This window comes from Trichechus manatus, unplaced genomic scaffold, assembly GCF_000243295.1.
Source record: "Trichechus manatus latirostris isolate Lorelei unplaced genomic scaffold, TriManLat1.0 scaffold00055, whole genome shotgun sequence".
Taxonomy (NCBI): Eukaryota; Metazoa; Chordata; class Mammalia; order Sirenia; family Trichechidae; genus Trichechus; species Trichechus manatus.
Genome location: NW_004443991.1, coordinates 1685581 through 1707306, shown reverse-complemented (window position 1 = coordinate 1707306; position 21726 = coordinate 1685581). Strand labels below are relative to the sequence as shown.

At 38.0% G+C, this 21726-nt stretch overlaps 1 protein-coding gene across 1 annotated transcript in view; it reads left to right on the top strand.

The window, feature by feature from the left end:
- The window catches only part of ABI3BP (ABI family member 3 binding protein), a 289016-nt gene that overhangs the window by 218071 nt on the left and 49219 nt on the right, over positions 1–21726 (top strand). The window contains exons 45-51 of the mRNA XM_023732852.1: positions 314–388; positions 9051–9110; positions 9849–9896; positions 10730–10810; positions 13654–13731; positions 19411–19476; positions 21600–21671. Coding sequence (XP_023588620.1) covers positions 314–388; positions 9051–9110; positions 9849–9896; positions 10730–10810; positions 13654–13731; positions 19411–19476; positions 21600–21671 — 480 coding nt within the window. The remainder of the gene's footprint in view (positions 1–313; positions 389–9050; positions 9111–9848; positions 9897–10729; positions 10811–13653; positions 13732–19410; positions 19477–21599; positions 21672–21726) is intronic.

Genomic DNA, 21726 nt, shown 5'->3' with positions numbered 1-21726 from the left:
TGTGCTTCCCCTGCTGATCGTGTAATTTTAAATGTATCATTTATACATGGCCTGCTTCCAAAGAGTATCTAAGGTGCACTCACCTAGTATTACAGAAAGAGAACCTTCACCTACACTTAATGATCTGGGAAAAGGAAATAATAGCAGCATCAAACTTACGCTTAACCCAAGTGTCATTCTGAACTCCCACAACAAATCCTTTAATCATGTCTCAGTATCTCTACTGGGGGGAAAAAGTGTAGTTTTAGCTGTGTTGAGCATAACTGGGAGACACTGAAACAAAACATCTCATGTTCTGAGTTCTCTCTTTCAGCTCCTAAGGAGTCCCAGCGTGTTACTTCAAAACCAAAAATGTCACCAAGCCCAGAAGTGTCATACACTACACATGGTAAATGCTTTGCTTTACACTTAAGTCAAATGCATTCTGCTGTCACACTCTGCTGCTATGAAACATGAGGGTTGATGGACGTGAGGTCAATATGTCACTTATGTTCAAGTATCATGTTGTATCATACACAGTATGATTATTTCAGAGATTTCATAAAAGTTATCCAATTGCTTATGTAAAGCTGTTGGTACAATCAAACGGCTGAAAATTATCCAAGGGTCAAATGAATGTCTCTTCTAGAATGAAAGTTCTCTTATTCTCTGACTTACAAAAAATAACGTATTGGTGCTAACTAACCAGGCTATGCTCAAACATTTCACCAAATCAAGAAGATAGTTTTTTTCCATAAAAATTATAAAATGGTGTTTTCCAAATGAAGGAAATGATGTGTAACTATTCTCTTGGGTTCTGAGATTTTGCTATATCCAGCAGTGTGTCTCTTTTCTGCCAAATTCTGTTTTACAAGTTTATGGAGCAATAGCTTGGCTTAAGAAATTTAGTTTCACAAAAAAATGGTTTGTTTAGCTACAAATTTCTTGCCCATCACTCTGAGAGGGCATTATGTCCATTTATGGGGGAGTGATTTCATATTTGTGAAAGTGGCCAGAGTAGGGACTTCAAGGACCCAGACATTTTCATGGACTACGAAGTCCTTAGGTGGTGCAAACAGTTAATGGTCTTGGCTGCTAACCAAAAGGTTGGTGGTTCAAATCCACCCAGAGTTTCCTCGGAAGAAAGGCCTGGCGATCTACTTCGCAAAAAATCAACCATTGAAAATCCTGTGGAGCACAGTTCTACTCTGACATACACGGGGTCGCCATGAGTTGAAAGCAACTAGTACTATTACTATCCGTATAAGATCCTCAGGTGGCCTTAGGAAGCCACTGTTAGCTGAACAATTTTCTAATAAATCAGACCAAGCTCACTTTTAACTAAAGAATCTGGAAAAATCTGTAAATGTTTTCCTTTCAAAGGTACAATTACTATAAATTCCTAGGTACTTCTAGAAGCATATAGAACATTCCCAAGCAATAGATTCCTGAGCTGTAGCCTGAAGTAACGGTATTTTGGAAGCAAGGCCAAATATAATGTTTTCCAGCATGTGTAAACAGAGGGTGTTACTGCTGCTGTGATATAGAGAGCAAGGTTGTTTCTGGTGGTAGTAGGGTAGAGAGAGGCTCATTTGCCCAAACTTAGAATTTAAATTTGTACTACTAAGCACAACAACCAATATTACAAGCTTAAAGTAAGAAAAAAAAACTGACCTCCTCACTTGAAGAAGGTCAACTTCTTAATTTCAGTTGAGGAAAAAAATCTTACTGAAATTGAGTCATTAAGGATAATAGTAGATTTGATAGATTTTATTAATTTTCCTTTTCATTACAGAAGTTAATACTGTTGGTCCTGATGTGACTTAATCCCATCAAACCAATATGTCGAATAATTAAACTTTTTTCTTCTTCTTTAACGTTTAATATTGGCTTTAATTTCACCAATACTTTGTTTTTCACTCCCTGTAAGCTTGAGTACTAGAACTGTAAAAAAAAACACCACACCACACCACACACACCACACACCCCCCTCCCCGCCCCGCCCAGGCCTCTGTTGGTCTTGCTCTACTGGCTCTCCAGTCTGCATGTGCAGAGTTAGGATTCTGTCTCTAAACCTATGTTGGCCTGCCATTGTGGTCATCAGGGTTCCCTTATTGCTCCTAGAGTGTGATACTTACAAGAATGATCACCAGGTGACTGCTACTATGTTTTCATTTTCTCACAAGGGTTCAAACAGACTGTTTCTAGGTTGTACGTGAGCTCAGGTGTGTAGCCTACTGAACCCAAGACTTTACCAGCTCCTGTAGGTTATAGCTTAGAACACAGAGGGTAAATTACATGTATATTTAATATGTACTGGTATCCTAGAGAAATAGATTCTTCTGTAAAAATATAGTGCTGAATTCAGGACAAAGATGTTTTATCATCATATTTATCACAAAATCTCAGCGATACCGTAAATAAATTTGAATTTCTAGACCTGTATCAAATAGAAAGTCTTTCTAGGATCCATGGTACAGCTCCTCCATTCTACAGATTCCTAGGCATAACACAGGTTTCATCCAGTTGCGCATTTAGAAAAAAATATTCCTGCCACTCAGTTGAATTATCTTTTCCCTTAATGAAGAATCATGACAAACTGAGCCTACACACCCTACACACCTTGTCCAGACCCATAACAGAGCTTGCTTTTCTCCAGATCTGCCTTGGGGGAATGATTTAGAGCTCAAAAGAAAGGACACGCCCTGATAACAATAGGTGCTATTAACTTAAGGCGCCTGGCTCTGCAGAGTTGTGCCTGCCATGTGGATTTGGTTTCCACAACATGGGCTGTCTTGGCTTTGTGGTCACCCTTCTGGCCCTTGGACACTTGGATAGATTTAGTCATTGGCAGCAAACCAGGACGAAAATCTAGATTTCAACAAGCTCTCTAACTCTCCCTAATGTTCTGTATCTCTACTGTCTTTGGTAAATTCTTATTTGCTGCCACACACATCAACATTTTTGAAGCTAGTTTCATGTTTTCAGTTAAACAGGGTTTTTTTTTATGTGTGTGTGTATGTGTTTATGTGTGTGTGTGAGCTAGTTAAGAGTGAGTGTTAGTTCTAAATATTTCCTAAAAATTGTGTCCTATTTTTTTTAAATGAGAATTGAATTAGAGTTTATTAAAGCAATCATTTGCTTGGCTTACATAGTTTAAAATATCACCAGGTTCTTACGTTAGGGAGAAGCATGAACATGGATGTTCATCTAATGAACGTAGTTCATTTTTGTTTTTCCTTTTTCCTGACACAGTCTTGGAAGATAATACAGTTAGAGTTGAGCAAGCCAAGACAACAATAGGTAATGAATGATTCCTCTAGTTTTTATTTTTATCAAAATCATTGGAATGAACAGGGTGGAGAGTTACCTCCTTCAGATCACGCCATTGCCATTACCATCTACAGTGCTTTATAATCGATATCATCGTCTTCTAGAGTTTTTGTCATTTTTTTCCTAAAGCTTCTTACTTTTTCCCTGAAGGATGCATTATATAGTTATATTCTTTGTTAAAAATAAATGGTTCTTTCATTGATTTTCCTAGAGACAAGTTATCTTCTCACATTTAAGAGGCAAGTTGTCTTCACTTAAAATTAGGAGTTATCAGCAGTTTGTTAATGTGTCTCATGGCATATTGTCAATGTGCTTTTCCCTTAACTTTTGTTTTGCTGGCTCAGCACCTTCCTCAAACCAAAACCAAACGCATTGCCGTTGAGTTGATTCCAGCTTATAGTGACCCTATATAACAGAGTACAACCGCCCCATAGCGTTTCTAAGGAGTGGCTGATAGATTTGAACTGCGAGTCTTTTGCTTAGTAGCCTGAGCTCTTAACCACTGCACCACCAGGGCTTCCCTTTTTTCCTCAAAGCCTCATTAAATTCAAATGTGCCACTGATGTCACTAATAAATCATTTCTCTAGGTTTTTAGTATAGAATGTGTCCATTATAATACTGGCTTAATAAAGGAGATTTTAGCACCGTTTACAACTTGTTGGAAGAGAATTAGAGATTTTTGAGAGAGGCCCATTTGAGTCATTAAAATGCTAAAGTACAAAGGGCAATACCGGTTCGTTAAACCGGCCTGTGTTTTCCATGTGCTTTCAAAAAACACACCAACACATGTTTAATTCAACACATACTTACTGATTACCTTCTACATACCTGGTTCTGTGATCTGGGGAATAGAAAGAGGAGTTGCATATGATCACTACCATCAAATGCAGGACAGTGGAGAAAACAGGAATAGATATAAATAACTATAAAACAGTGTAATAGTGATACAAACAAAATATAATAACAGGGAAGTAATAAATTCTAAATGTGTGAGTTGTAGAAGGCATTACCAAGGAAAAGAGCTTTCAGATGGATTTTAAAAGGTAAGTAGGCTTGTAGCTTTTGATGATTTGTGATGAAGCAAAGAGATGGGTATAAACGTGTCCAGCATGGCTAAGAAGTAGCAAGAGTGCAGAATGATTAAATGGCTGACACATGGGTGAGCTTACTGGGCAATAGAGTCGACTGGACTCAAATGTTGGAGGCTTTTTACATCATGCTAAGGACTCTGAAATTTTTTCTGCAAGCAATGAGACAGTAAAATTGTGCATGTGTTTTCCTTTTTTTAATCATGTGAGTGATATAATTGGATCTCTTTTAGAAAGATAGTTGTGATAAAAACATGGAAGATAAATCGATAAAAAGAGATTGGTGGTAAGGAATTACTTTTTTTGCAATAATCTAAAAGGGCGATTTTGAGAACTTCAACTAATAGTGGTAGGGAGGGAAATGGGGGAATGATCCTGAAATGCCTTTTGGAGATGAAATTAATAGGACCTAGAGAATGACTGAATGGTGTTATGGAGAGGATGTGATGACACTGTCATTTCTAGCTTTGGCGGGTGGTGGATGGTGATGGCATTAACTAAGCCAGGAAACATGGAGAGAGAAATAAAGACTTGGGTTTGCACATGTTTTTACTGAAGGGACAGTGGGACTTTCAGGTGGGAATTTCTAACTTTCAGGTGGTTGAAAATGTGTTTCTGGAGTTCTAAAGAGAATTCAGGATTTAGGATGTGGATATGGGAGTCATCTGTCTACATATAGATAGTTCCTCAATCTTGTGGCTGGGTAACATCGTCCAGAAGAGTATACCAGTACCAGTTGCCATCAAGTCGATTCCGACTCACGGTGGTGCCATGTGTGTCAGAGTAGAACTGTGCTCCAATGGCTGATTTTTCAGAAGTAGATCCCCAGGCCCTTCTTCCAAGGTGCTTCTGGGTGGACTCAAATCACTAATCTTCAAGCTAGCAGCCGAGCTTGTTAACCATTTGCAACACCCAGGGACTCCGAAGTGAGAGGATAGACTGAGAAAATAAGAGGTCAGAGATCAAAGACTTGCAGGCACAGTTATGGTGAATGGGTGGACAGAAGAAGAAAATTCACAGAAGGAGTTGCTGCCTAAAGGGTAGCAGAGGAACGGGAGAGACGAAAGCAGCAGAGGCAAGGGTGAAGGGTCTCAAGAAGGGAAGCGTTGTCAACAACGGCAGTGAAATGGAGAGAGGTCAAAAGAGACTGCCGGACTTGACAACACAGGTCCAGAATCCTGTATCTGAAACCCTTCAAGCCAGGTGCTTCAAAATTCATCAATTTTCAGATTCTAGAAAGGTGAAACAGTACATATACCATTGATTACAAACATGTTAATATGACTGCAGTCTAAGTAGTCATACTAAGCAAAATTAATAAAAACTGTAAATCGCCTCAGGTCAGTTCTAGCCACGTTTTACTGTTATGAAAAAAAAAAACTTTCAGTTTTAAGAGCTTTTCTGACTTCAGAGCTGCAGATGAGGGACTGCGGACTTCTGGCAGCAGGAACCAGTGAGGGGGAGGCCAGACCCCAGCTGATGAAGATGATATAATGGAGACACCAGGAAGCCGAGACAAAAGTTTTTGTCACAAGAATGATGATTTTTTTAGGATATTGGAGCATTTGAGCTGTTTTGTAGGTGGAAGGAGGAACTAGTGGAGAAATAGTGATGCAGACTAATGGAGAAAAACATAAGACAATGGGAATAATAGAAAGTAGGTCTCAGAGGAGACAGGGAGAGGATGGCCCCTGAGCACATATAGAACCTCGGAAATGGCCCCCAAAAGGGCTGGAGGCCTGGCCTTCTCTCAGTAACAGAGAATCTTGAGGTGAAAAGCGTACATAAATTCACATTTATTACTTTTCTAAAAGAATCAGACTCTCTGTAACCTATTGCAGGAGTGAACCTTATTGCAAACTTTACATTCCGTTATCTTTACCAGATACCAAAAAAAAACCAAACCCATTGCTGTCGAGTCAGTTTTGATTTGTACAACTTCCTCACAGGGCTTCCAAGGCTGTAATCTTTACAGAAGCAGACTACCATATCTTTCTCCATCAAAGTGGCTGGTGGGTTGGAACTGCGAACTTTTCAGTTAGCAGCCAAGCCCTTAACCACGGCACCACCAGGGTTCCTTAACAGATAATAACACATTAATCCTCTCATCTACTCTAGCAAAGCAATTCATGCACATTTATTTATATTTGCCCATGTTAGACATTGTCCATTCATAATTGTCTTGTATTAACTGAACTTTTCATTGGAGAGGTACCATTTATTCAAAAAGACAATCTAATTGATTGGCTAGTTAATATAAATGGTAAATTGGTTAATAATTATAATTGAGTCTAAAATATAGTGGTGGTAAATATTTTCATAAGGAAATCAAAACTGCCTTCACAAACACATAAAGTCATGACTGTTTTCATTGGTGAGTCTCCCCCAGCCTGGGAGACCTAGGGCCAGGATCATGCTCGTCTTCAATTTAATGTACAGAGGAACGCCACAGAGGGAGAAGGGAAAACAACAACAACAAAAAAAAACTTGCATTTCTTGGAGCTAAAGTCAATGATTCATAGTAGGAGAATGATTCATATCCCTTTCCTGTGAATATTTCTATTTCTTTCCTTTCCACTGATTTCACCTGCTTTAGAAAGTCTGCTATGGCAGTTTGTTAAATTAACACTTCATGGTTAAAAAGAAAAGTGCCAATTGCACCAGCAGGAATCCCCATTACCCTAGCTCAAAATTTTTCAGAAAACTAAAACTAGCAGAGAGTAATGTATTTACAGTATGCTGGATTTATTAGTATCACTTCTCTTCCCAGCTTCTCTTTCCCTTAATCCCAGCTCCTCTCTGTGTAGTTTAATACTGTGACCAATTAGGGTATTTTTAAACTGCAGGCTGTTTCATATGCTCATGAAATTTATGGCATTGAATCAAAGTGCCTTCTCCTACAACCTTTAGATAAACATTTAATTTGATTTATGACCTGAAATTCCTAAAATTTTACCATTTGAATCTACAAGAACACTGCATGGCAGATGTGAAACAGTTCATTCTCCTGGTGGATTTTCTCTTAACTTTGCAACCACTGATCTTTTTGAAGTTGTCTTTTTCCTTTTAAAAAAGATTAGATTTTTAAGTTCCCCTGGATATTACATTTTAACTCATGGAAGTTATAACTGAATCAAGTTTCTGTTCGAAGTATCAAATTCCACACATGTGATTTAGCTGGTACTTAGCGGCCTAGACTAAGAACCAATGTGGTATACACTGTAAATATGATCCCCAAAAACAATAAAAAGAGAATGCCTATTTTATATAGCCTATTTCTACACTAAGGGTAAAGTGGACTTTAATATAAAAAGTTTTGGTAGAAAAGTTTTCTACAGCATTCTCTGAGACAGAGTTCTAGCCTAAATCCTAATCCTAATCTGCCCCTGCCCCCCCCCCAGTGTAATATAAAATGCAGGAAGATTGCACTATTACCCAAAATACTCTGGTATTTATGGAATCTTCAGTTTGGTAGGAATACCTCCTTGTGGGAAAACGGATTTTACATGTCCCAGAAATACTTCATCCTCCTCTTTGAAGGAGATTTTGCCATAGAAACCTGGTACTAGCAATAGGTGAATCACCCAGGTATTTCCCTCAGTGGGCAATAAGATATCAAGTTCCCAATCTCCTGCTTGTTTTTGCAAAAACAGGACTGGACACAGTCATTAAAAACACACTGGATATCAGGGACCAAATATGATTAAGTCTATTGATTAGCTGGCATTTGTCCTTTGTTTTCATGTTCTAATGCAGCCCTGACACCTAACATAATGAAAACCACATCACAAAGGACCATAAAAATGAAGACAGCTAGCACTTATCCAGCATTTACTATGTAACAAACACCCTCATAAATTTTATGTGTGGTATCTCCTAACTAAGGAGCCCGGGCAGCGCAACAGTTAAGAGTGGGGCTGCTAACCAAAAGGTCGGTGGTTCAAATTCACCAGCTGTTCCTCGGGAGAAAGATGAGGCTGTCTGCTTCCCTAGAGCTTACGGCCTTTGAAACCCTATGGAGCAGTTGTACTCTGTCCCGTAGGGTCACTGTGAGTCGGAATTGACTCCATGGCAACGGGTTTGGTTTTGGTTATTTCCTAATGAGTGGGTGATTCCTTTTGCTTTATTTCTTCCCCATAATAACTATTAGTGCCTTTTAAAAATGAAACTCTGTCCTTCTCTTAGATATTCAAGATTTTTGTTTATATACTCAAGATTTTTCACAAACATCTTTTGTTCGAGTTACAGGCCATTGATGCACTCGAAGATATGTTGCTATCAATGGAATTTTAGCATGGCAGCTAACCACTTAAGGCCAAAACTGACTTTCTATTTTGAAAATGACTTGAGAGACCTAATCCTCTTGCATTTAATTACATTAGCTGTTTCCCTTTCCCCTCCCCACTCAAGGAGGCTTCAAAATGAACTGTGAGCAACTTTGTTTCTGTTGCATTACCACCAGAACCTTCTCTATGCCATGTTTTCATTTTGAAAAGCACAGTCATCTTCTTGATTTTGCTCTTTAACCATCATGAAAATACCTTTGCTTCATTCATGCTTTCTGGAATTTTATATCTGTGGGTTAATTTTCACTCCCGGTGTGAAGTTGAGAGTATACAGTGTTTTATAATCTGGGCTTTTTCTTTCAGTTTCAGGAGATGTGCTCCTTCCCCGTAAACCAGATCCCGAGGTCTCTCAGAGTGAACCTGGTAAATGAATTATTTTATTTTTCCAGCTAGGAAGTATATTTTTCAAAACATATTCTTGAGACAAATATATTTTTAATAGTTGTGATGTAGAATAAGTTAGGAGAAAATTATGGCTATATGATGTATTTATCTACATAAATACATTATGGTGGGGCTTTAATTACACAATCTGGTTAAAATATTTTTTTCTTGATTAATACAAGGGGAATAGTATATAATTTGTTTATTTTCCCTAGAAGCATATTTGTCAAATGAAAGATTATGCTATAATTATAAGACATAGTTATTAACTGAGCTAACCATTTTTACTTTTTTTTTTTTTTTTAATGTGAGTGTAGCTGGTCAGCTGTCATTACAGTTGTGGATATACTTTTAGGTACAAAATTTGGAGGTGTTGTTATTAGGTGCCGTGGCGTCATTTCTGACTCCTAGCAAGCCTGTGTACAACAGAAGGAAACACTGCCCTGTCCTGTGCCATCTCACAGTCGTTGCTGTGCTTGACAATTTGGATACTGCTCAAAAATTATCCTCAAAGTCACAGTTAATGAGAATTTTGAAGTTTCAGCTAAACTTAGTTCTGTGAGTGATATTTAATATGTAGAATTTTCTCCTATTTACAATGATAGTCAGAGAATGTATAAATGTTCAAATGAATGCATCTAGAAGTACAGAAACTATTTTGACTTCACCAAGTAGGAATTCTCATAAATGCCTTTCTTTGGTTTGCTTTTGGCATAGTTCTGCAACCCATTACCGTTAGAACTGATCCACCAAAGACAACAATAGGTAATGGCTTTCCCATATTGACCAAGTCTAATTTTTTGTTCCCTTTGCAACAATCCAGATTGTAAGTCTTCCTCAAACGATCATGTTGAAACATCATCTCTTCTCAAACGATTTCATCATTTCATTCTTGTTTCATTTCTTTTCTCTTTTTTACTTGCCACTGGACTTGGAGCTGCCCCACTAATCTTTTCAAAGTAGCCAAGCAACGGTTCACAGCTATCACGGCTTTGCTCTGAAGACCAGCTTTAGACAGTTCATCGCTGAGTCCATCCTCACCTACCTCATTTTAGCGCCATGTTCAAAATGATTCCACCTTATTCACGCCCATCTGGTTAACACTTCCTGCCAGTTCAGTGGTTCTCAGGTGTAGTGTTACAACACACTCGCATGTTAGCATGTTACAAATTGCAAAAGGTGCTGCAAGTAATACATTATTAATATTGGTTAAAATACTCAAATTTGCCAGTGATATACATTTAAAAATCAACTTGAGCAGACTCAAGGTTAACCCTACACTAACATTATCCTCACTCGTTTTGCAATTGGATATGCTCTCTTATGTGGAGAGAGAAGGGACTGTGTAACCCGCATTCCATCTTAACGGGGTATGCTCACGGAGTGTGTCAACCATAGAATGTCATTTAGTACGTGGTCTGGTGAAGACACAGTTGAGAACCATTACTGTTCCACAGTCATTGTTCCTCTCCATGACCCACTTACGTTTTTGTGTTTCATTTTCTATTTCACATGACGGCATCTCGTGCAGTACTGAACTGGCCTGGTACTGGCTTTTTAATCTAAAAATTTACAACCTCGGTCCTTTTCTTTTGCAGCTCCTTTAGAGACACGGGGCATCCCTTTTATACCTATGATTTCACCTAGTCCCAGTCAAGAGGAGCTACTAACCACTCAGGGTAAAATTTTGTTTTGTTATTTCAATTCAGTGAGGAGCTACCTTTTAGGGATTGCCCTTAAAATAGCCATTTGTACATTTTGTTCATGTGTTGTTTCCAATCAATAGAGGGTCTCTTTTTCCCGTTATAAGAACTATGTGTATCACTTGATTCTTTTGCCTTAACTGTGTATTTGTTCTAAGACTCGTGCTATTTTTCAGTATAAAACAAGAATGTTTTAAAGCTGTTTGAAAAAATCCTAAGTATTCTAAAAGGAAGAATTTCCCGACAGTACATAAATCCTGTGCTTTTCTGTTGCTTTTGAACTGTATTTGCAGTTGAAATTGCATTTGAGGTAAAAATCAGTCATCAAATCACTTATTGAACCCTTCTTGCTGGGTGCTAAGCATAATGTTAAGCAATGGGAATTCCAAAAAAAAAAGTTTTGTTAAAGAGATGGAATTCTTACCCTGAACAGCTCACCATAACAACAGGAGTTAGTGACAATAATGTTTCCGCCCTCCCAGCCAACAGGCTATGTGCATTTTTTATTTAAGCCACATGACATTTCTATGAGATAGGTTCTTTTGCTTGCCCCATTTTATAAATTAGAAAACAGACGTATAAAGACACTTGAAAATTTGACCAAGGTCACACAATTAGTGTCAGAGCCCAGACTGGAATTCACACACTCTGTTACCAGAGTATCTAGGATTAACCCCATCGTTATACAATAAACTATGATAGAGAAAAGAGCAACATGCCAAGCAAGCAAACTACCTGGGGCATCAAGGAAGGCTTCACAGTGGAAGTGACATTTTCATTGAGTCTTCGAGTTGGAGTGAGAGTTGAAGAGTCAAAGATGCGAACGGCCGTTCAGGTTAAAGACACAGAATGGGAAAGAGGCTCAGGCCCAGGACAGGGAATGGCAGCTAGACTAATCAGATGAGCTGGTGTGTTGCCTGGAGAAACAAGGATGAATGAGTCAGGAAGGTGGGTTGGGATGAGCTTGTCCTGCTTTTAAGGAGTTCGGCAGGAACATGTTCACTGTGTGGAGAACCTCAGTTTGCCTGTCTCTTGGTTGAAAATGAACTGGAAAACAAGAGTTCCGGGCTTGTGTTTGTTGGCCCCTCTGCCCTGTCCACGCTACATCCCATGTGGCTGTGCTTAAATCAGTGCCCGTCCTCTCCTCCCTTTTCAAATAAAGCCATCTTTTGCATGTGTCTGCTGAAACCAAGTTATTGATCACATTTTAAAATGAAATGCTCTCCTAAGGAAAAAATTTCAATCGAATGTGCAAATGAGCCTTGGTTAATGAGTAATTAATGCTCATCTAGTCTAGCTTAGGCCTGCAAAGTCAACACCACCCATGATGGCGAAGTCAAAAGGACTTTTGAAGAAACTAGATATAATAATTGTCTAACTTCCACTCTCTATTTTTTAATGTCCCTTGATTTATAGAAGCAAGAACCGTCACCTGTCAACTGTCACAAGTATCTCTCTTGTGAGCAGAATCAAGAGAATAAAGCAGGGCAGAAAAATATTTCAATATATTACTTGCACCAAGTATTTCCTTGGATCCAGTGTGTGCAAAGTAAACAGTGTAATTTGTTGTGTCTGCATGATGTAATGATTTCAGAATAATGGGGGATGAAAGTGTTGCTCTACTTATTTGTCAGGGGAAATATGCCCTTATGTCAATGATATAAACATAGACTCTGTTTTTCATATGAGGAAAATAGAAGAATATGTATTCTTATATGGTGTAAATATACCTCTTTTCATAAGATCAATTTCTTTTCCAGCTCATCTAAATTATTTGTGAAATTTATGGAATAGGGAGGAGAAATACAGAAGACAATCCATAAAGACAACTAAGAGGAATTCGTATAGGAACTGCATTATTGCTGTTACGTGTCAAGTTGATTCAGACAAATAGCAACCTGTGTACAACAAAACACTGTCCACTCCTGCACCATCCTCACAATCACTGCTATGTTTGAGCCGTTTTTGCAGCAACTGTGTCAATCCATCTCATTGAGGGTCTTCCTCTTTTTCGCTGACCCTCTACTTTACCAAGCATGATGTTCTTCTCCAGGGACTGATCCCTCCTGATAACATGTCCTAAGTATGTGAGACGAAGTCTCACTATCCTCACTTCTAAGGAGCATTCTGGCTGTATTTCTTCCAAGACAGATTTGTTCATTCTTCTGGCAGCTCATGGTATATTCAATATTCTTCACCAATACCATAATTCAATCATGGTATTCAATTCTTCTTCAGCTTCCTTATTGTCCAGCTTTCACATGCATAGAAATGGTTGAAAATACCATGGCTTTGGTCAGGCACGTCTTAATCCTCAAAGTGACATCTTTGCTTTTTGACAGTTTAAAGAGGTCTTTTGAGGCAGTTTTGCCCAATGCAATACGTCATTTGATTTGTTGACTGCTGCTTCCATGTTCATTGATTGTGGATCCAAGTAAAATGAAATAAATCCTTGACAACTTTAATCTTTTCTCCATTTATCATGATGTTGCCTATTGGTGCAGTTGTGAGGGTTTTTGTTTTCTTCATGTTGAGGTATAATCCATACTGAAGGCAGTATCCCCTTGTTCTGTTCGAACAACTGCCTCTTTGTCTATGTACAGGTTCTGCGTGAGCACAATGAGATCCTTGTAATAATTATTAAACTAGTAGTGCAAGAAGACAGCAAATACAATAAATCAGAGTCATTATAATGTTTAATATATTTTAATGCAATTTATTCTTTTATTATTGCATGGGGAAGAAGAAAGTGTGGATTTTTGGCATGTTTCTAAAGATAATTATTTAAAACAAGCTATCTTGCTGTGCTTTTTCCCCAGCAGAAACAGACCAATCCACCCAAGAACACTTCACAACTAAGATTCCCCGAACAACTGAATTGGCAAAGACAACTCAAGGTAATATTACTTCCCTAACTCTGAATAGTAACTTTTCCTTATTTGTTTTTAATCAGGAAAGAAATTTTTTTTTTCAGGATGTTAATTTCTCGTTACAGAGAATGAGTTGATTTTTTTTCCATTACATAGGTGCAGCATATCAGCCAAATCTGAATACTTAATATGAATATTAGTTGAATGTAGGGAAAAGTTCTTTAGTTAGAACTCTGCTGTTAAATGTGTTGTTGGTTGCTTAATACTGATAACTAAGAATAGAAGCTCATATTTTTTATTTTTATTTTTTTTCTTGCTTGACTTTCATCTGCCTCATTCCTTTAATATCTAGTAGACAAGAATTTTTGTTATCTTCTCCTTCCCATCCTCCTCTTCTTCCTCTTTTTTCTCTCCCTCCCATCCTTCTTCTGTCCTATCATCCCCACTGGGCAAAATACATTAATACTGTGGCCTGGGAGTCCCTGGGTGGTGCAAACGGTTAACGCATTAGGCCACTGGCCGAAAGGTTGGAGGTTCGAGCCCACCCAGAGGTGCCCTGGAATAAAGGTCTGGTGATCTACTTTCAAAAAATAAGTCACTGAAAATCCTATGGAGCACAGTTTTACTCTGACACACATGGGGTCAAAAACTATGAGTCCAAGTTGACTACATGACAACTGGTTATTGTGGCTAAGAAGAGAAACTATTAAGAAAATGGTTTTTTTTTTAAATCACTTAATATTTGAATATCTAGAGAGGATTTCTCTGGGATTTCCTACCTTCATTTCCACTTTGGGATTACCAACTTTTTGGAAAGTGAACTCACCGACATACAGCCGTATTTCATCTTTGTGCTCTCGGAAGTCTTTCCTTTTTACATTTTTCTTTCTTACTTGGGTTATAACATTCACAGTACCTATCCAAGTATCTGTGGAGAACTATTCTTGCTGCTGCATTATACAACAAAGAGAACTTTAACTATTTCACTTTGACCTCAAGGTGTTTACTGCCTGGGAAATTTATGGTAGAAACTATGGCCATTCATATTCAGTTATATTATGAAATATATTGTAAGTCATTAATATACTGATATTATTTGAGTTTTCTGTCTAAAATTAAATTCCATATTGTCCCTAAATTCTGTAACAGCAATTACAAGCATTAGAAACTAACAATTGAACTGTGTTTAGCTTTGATGAGTGAATGCATCTTTAACCAGTTGTGGATTTTCCAGTATTTGCGTAGTTTTCTTTTTTTTCTAAATGATCCCTTTTGCCCAGCTCTACCTCTACCAGATGGCAGGATTTCCCCTACCCCCCGCAAAAATAAAATAAAGTTAAATTTAAGGAGTTAGAAGACAAATAAGTTTATTTTACCCATCATCAGTTCTAATTGGAGGAAAAATTTGTTGGGAGAAGTTTAAAATAAGAAGAAATTCTATCAGTAAAAGAAATCTAATGTTAAAGTATGTATTTTGTCATATTTATTACATATAATTCTTATTCTAAATAAACATTGTTGATAATAGACTCTGTATACTACAAGAAAGTGCCTTTAAATTTTCCAAATCTTGTTTTATTTGATTTTTTGGTGTAACTTTTTATTCTGTTCATTTAAAAATATACACAGAAGTAAGAAGAAGAATATAATGACACCACTCCCCATATCCATTACCAGCTTCACCAATTAACAACAGATATTCTATCATGTCTTATCTGTACACCACCCTGATTTTTGTATATTTCTTTCTGCTATGTTTTTTTCAAATCTCTTTAATATCTGGTTTAATGGAAGATAGCTAGATTCTCATAATCAAACACATTAATATTTTTGCAGCAAAATAAATAAATGTTTACTATAAGTAGGATAAATAAAGACATTTATTCAACTCAGGTTGGGTTGCCAAATGAGAAAAAGATTTCAGCTTTTTAGAATTCTATGGATTTCAGTATTTTATGGATTTCAGAATTCAGGGGAAAAGATCACAAGCCTTTCTTGTTTTTACTTTTCCTTTCTTTAATGGGAATAGGGTCACCGTTGCTAGTGTATATGGAATTTTTATCAAATTCCTTCTAAAACGTGTTTTTATTAGATACAAGTTTCACAGTTTATTGGATTTATTTATGGGATCTGGTATCATTATATGAATTGTCAGTATATTTATATGATGTATTTTAATTTTTTTTTCTTTGTGTGCTGCTGATCCTTAGCTGAAGCTGAGTCTAAACTGTGCTGCCCTGGGATTCGTACTTTTCTGGGCTTGTGCCAGCATCTTGGAGCCCTAGTGGTGCAGTAGTTAAAAGATGTGGCTGCCTGCTTCCATAAAGATTCCAAAACCCATTGCCGTTGAGTAGATTCTGACTCATAACGACCCTATAGCACAGAGTAGAACTGCCCCATAGGGTTTCGAAGGCTGTAAATCCTTACGGAAGCAGACTGCCACATCTTTCTCCCGCGGAGTGGCTGATGAGTTCAAACTGCCCACCTTTCAGTTAGCAGCCAAGTGCTTAACCATTGTACCACCAAGGCTCCTCTCTGTAAAGATTATGGCCCTGGAAAGCCTGGGGCAGTTCTACTCTGTTATGTAGGATCACTTTGAGTCAGAATCGACTCAACGGCAACGGGTTGGTTTGTTTGTTTTACCAGAATCTTTAAACTTAAAGATCTTTAAGCCTTTAGGTTCATTTGCATGAGATGACAAAGGACATCCTGGGAAAGAATCCATCCTGAGGAATGCAAGTAGTATCCACAACTTGGTCCATTCCAATATGCCTGCTTGGAAGCCGAGGGTCAATGTTGAGAAAGGCATGCTGTGTGTCACTTGGACCACTCTGGGGCCCAACCTTCACAAATGTGTGTCTGAGCTCTGAGGAGAGAGGGTCAGTTCGCTGTTTGTTTGTTTGCTTTGAGGTCAGGCATTAGGAGCCCAAGCCAGCCCGCCACAATTTGAGAGAGATGCTGAATCCTCTCACTCTTCGCACTCTACCCCATGTATGTATGTACCACAACCTATGGGGCTTTTTGGTCCCCAAGGCCTCAGCCATGAGGCCCAAGTGCTCCGAAGAAACTTTGTGCCTAGATTACTGATTACAGTGTGAGTCTGCTAGTGGAATCTCCAACACCTTTTCTCTGTGGCACCCTTACTCGTGCATCTCCTAAGACAATTTCCCTGCAGGACACTATAACAGAAACCCTGAAATGTTCAAGCTCCTCTCACTTACCTTATAATCTCAACCCATGGCAGAAATCCACTTAGCCAGAGGTGTTGAAGGACATTTTGATCATTGCTTTCAGCCCCCTGGCCACTAATCCACGCAGAGCTGTATCCTCCTTCCCCTTTCCTGACTGGGCAGAACGGGTGGGCCCCTTACGGAGTTCCTCCTGTAACATCTGTGTGCTCGTTTTTGATGTTGTCTTCATACAGTATTTTAATGCTTTTTAAAAATAGCTTTTTCTGTAGATATTTAAGTATGAAGTCATCTTTTTTATTTATTTTTATTATTGGTCACCAAAAACTATGTGGAGATAAAGTTTACCTATATTAATTATCACAAAGTTCCTTCATCTTCTTTTAAAAAAATTGAAACCCTAGAGCAGTTTTTTCAAGAGCATATGTTGTTTGGTGATGATGAGCTGTATGAGTAACTAACTGCCTAAACATAAATTATACTTCAGCTGTTTTATAAAAGACTTGCTTCTAGATTTAAGTAAATACTGTGGAAAACCTAAAACAAAAACTCTGTGATCCTGTGCCTTTGAAATCTTGAACGGAATGGTGATTATTTCTGTGCTCTGCTTAAAATCTCTTTTTTTTAAATAATTTGTTATATTTTTGTTTTTTGCAAATTCTCTTTTTTGTACAGTTTTCAAATCCATGTGTGTTCTAGAATGAGCCTAATAAGATCCATGATCCTTGTTTTTTGTTTTTTTAACTAAAAGCAATCTAATGAATTCCAGGTCGCTATGAGTCGGAAACGACTTGAGGAGAGTGGGTTTGGTTTTTGGTTTTAGAATCTAACATTGAAAGGAATTTATATGAAAAGCTGGAACAAATTACATTGACAGGGACTCCTGCCACCCTCAAAGAAAACTAAAGGAAAACATTTGCACATCATCATCATGCATTTTAAAGTCTGCGAGAATTAATTTCTAATAGCGTCAGTTCCTCTGCCCACTCTGGTTTTTGCACATTGTAAGGCCCATCTGAACCTATAGAAAATGTCAGTGTAAGTCTGCTGTTTTTGGCCTGCAGTATGGCAAAATTCTGCGCATCACAATCTTTACATTGGAAGCTTATAAATGAGCCACATTATGACCTATTTCACAGGTGTATTCTTTTTTTTAATTTGGTAGGCACAGGCATTGCTGATTTATGGTTATACAAATAACCACTCAAATGTGTGAACAAACCATTGAAACGATGTAACCTACTTACATCGTCTGCAAGAAAAAAAGTTTCCAGTCCTAGCTAAAGCATTACCAAGACAGTTAGTGGCAGGAGGCAGAGTGATGCGCTGAGGGAAGCAGCGGAGAGCAGGGATGGGATGGACGAATCCTAGGATGAATGCACACTTTAAAACTGTAAGAAGCAAAAATATCTCAGCAGAGTTTCTCAAGAATATGCCTGTTTACAATGGCCGTTCATTTATTTATTTATTTATTCAGCAAGTCTTCGTTGAGAGTCCTAACCAGTTACCGTGCCAGGCCCTGGATAACAGGAGCAGAAAGTAACAAGGCGGCGTGATAGTCTCAGGGCTTGTCTGGGTTCTTGCTCCTCTCTTGATGGTCAGGGCGCCTAAGGCCATTTTTGATCAAAGTCTAGCTTTATAGCCCTGTGTTTAAGTGTGAACATTCATTCATTTCAGAGTTCATGAGCAGAGATAATTTTATAAAGACCACATATTTCTACTCTTTTAATCTTGCCTACCTAAAATTATTTCTTTTTTTGCCTTTGAGGTTGCTTGGTTTCTTTGGCAAAATACTGTTCCACAGTGACTCCTAATTGAGAGATGTGGATGGATAGATGGATGGATGGATGATGAGTGGGTGGGTGGGTGGATGGATGGGCAGATATATGCTTACTGTGTTAAGCAACCACCTGGCAAAATGAATGCTCTTGAAAAATGTGGACTAAATGCTGACTGATGGTTTGTTTGTTTTTTTTTCTTTTTATTGTTGGGCTTTAAGTGAAAGTTTACAATTCAACTTAGTCTCTCATACAAAAATTTATGCATACATTGTTTCGTGACCCTACTTTCTCTCACTATACTGTGACAGCACACTCTTCCTTTCCACTGCTGATTTCCTGTGTCTACTCAATGAGCTCCTGACCCTCTCTGCCTTCTCATCTGGCCTCCTTATGAGAGCTGCTCATTTAATCTCATGTTTCTACTTAAGCTAAGAAGCACACTCTTCACGAGTATCATTTTATGTCCCATAGTCCAGTCTAATCTTTGTAAATGCTGACTAATCTTTAACACACATTACAAATGACCTACCTCACTCTGCCTATGTACATTTTTAATTTCCAGTCATGAATATTTTTACTTGTTTTATTTTCCTTTAGCATGAGTGCTGTGGAGGTTTCAGAACATTACTTCTACTTCCATGCAGAGTGTATGTGTTGTTGGTCCCCAAGTGCTAACCCCTCCATTTAGTGGGTTCTGGGGTCTCGGTTATTAAATACGAAGTATTCCTCTGTTTCAGCACCACACCGATTGTACACTACTCCTGCGAGGCCCAGGACAACTGACAGATCACAGATCAGACCTGGTGAGTTGTTTCTTTTTCTCAGATGGCCTAAATAACCAGCAGGTCTAGGGAAGATATAACATGTATTGAAACAGCCCAAAAAACCAAACCTACTACCGTCAAGTCAATTCCGACTCATAGCAACCCTATAGGACAGAGCAGAACTGCCCCATAGGGTTTCCATGGCTGTAAATCTTTACAGAAGCAGATTACCACATCTTTCTCCCGCAGAGCAGCTGGTAGGTTCTAACCGCCAACCTTTTGGTTAGCAGCCGAGGGCTTTAACTACCGTGCCTTCAAGGCTCCTCATGCACCAAAGGGGGCTATATATCCTAATTGTATTAAAATCCATACAGAAATTCCGAGGATTAGAGAGGCACTAACAAATCCAGAGAAGTGACAAGACTTGATTGAGATTTCTAAGGATTGTTGGATTCAGAAACCACTATGGAACTTTATCAGAAGACCTTGGGTATATAGAAGTATTTTACAAATAGTGTTTGTGTGTAAGTCATTCAGACGTGTGCAATTTCAATTTTCTATGACAATTATAGTGATAGATAGCATAGGATTAGCTATGACAGGATAATTTAAAAAAAAAAAAAAACCATTGCCGTCAAGTCAATTCTGACTCATAGCGACCCTATAGGACAGAGTAGAACTGCCCCATAGGGTTTCCAAGGAGCAGCTGGTAGATTTGAACTGCCAGCCTTTTGGTTAGCAGTTAAGCTCTTAACCACTGACATGATACTACTTACTGTCAGTTGTTATTTATCTTCTAAGAAAAGACAGTCTCTTCCAGTATAAAAAGACTCTTGCTCTGAGAGAATATTTTTACTCGATTCCTATAGAAGTAAAATATATTTTACAGGTTGTAAACAGCAAAAATAAAACAATAATTATACATTGGGAAATATTTTAAATTTACAAAATTCTACAAAGATTACAGAATCTCCTTCACTGGAGGTTGTTTAGGAAAAAATTAACTTGCAGGGGTTGATTTGGTTCATGTAAATTTCTCCTACACTAAAGCACAAGTAGGACCAAAGACTCTGATGGTGTTTTCTGCCCTTTTTCGCTGTGATTCTAAGAAGTCTTCTTAAAGTTCTAAGTGATTGAACTGGCTTCTAAATGAATGTTCTTGGTGAACATCTCTCCGTACACATGGAAGAAAGAACAAATAATTTTTTATATCCTTTGCTTTATGGAGAGCCCATATATTTTGCAGTAATCCTCCAGTTCTTAAAGGTAATTAGACACAGAAATCTTTTATAAACAAATACATTGCCATGTGGCTTTGGTATCATGATAGCTGTTAAAAGCTTAAGGTATGGCTGATTATATTAAACAGCTCTCCAAAATAACAGAACAATAACAAAACGGCTCACACTGATTGAGTGTTTGCCATGTGCCCAATGAGGTGCAGTTGAGGAAGCTAAGGCACGGGGAGGAGCTAGAAAGTAGATTCAAATCCAAGCATTCTGGCTCCAAAACTTGTGCTCTTAATCGAAATACACTTAATGCTTTTATTTAAAGTGTATTCTAAATGGAGGATAAACTAGATGATTTCTTAAAGGTCTAGGTAGTCCTGTGGCTCTCTAGAGAGCAGAAGATCCATTAAAATAGTTTCAACATAGTACTGTGTTCAGTAATGGACTTGTACCAGAACTATCGTGAGGGAACATCTGTACTTAGAGACTCCTGCAAAAAGACCGCGAAGCTATGAATTATGAATTAAAGTCCTAACAAATAAATACACTTCAGGTTTTGGTTTCTCATTAGGCATACGATGTTTCTTCAGTTCCATTTTGGAGTGTATCTAATGCTTATAAATGAAGCAAGTTATTGCCCACTTAGAATTATAAATTCCCTTGCCAGTTATTTTTTCAAGTCAAGTATTGAAGCCCAGTGTTAACTCAGAGTACAAATTCAGGTCTCTGTTCCCAAATTCAAGTCTATGAATTTTATACCAGAATTGTGGCTTCTATATTCTGAACAATATTTTTTGGTAAGCCATCTTATTTTTTTTTTCTTTTTTTATTCCCCAGTAAATGACTTGCCATTCTCTGAGAAGTTTTGTTTTCCTTGGCCACAAAGTTTTAATGAGAAAATGTCTAAATGATTTATTTCCCACTTTCCTGTAGTTACGAATAGGACAACTGCAAAACTTAGACCCAAACCCAGTGGGATGCCCGAAGGGAATGGAGTGAAAATAGGTAATGTTTACAAATTTATTTCCTTTTGATCCTATCAAAACTATAAATGTAATTA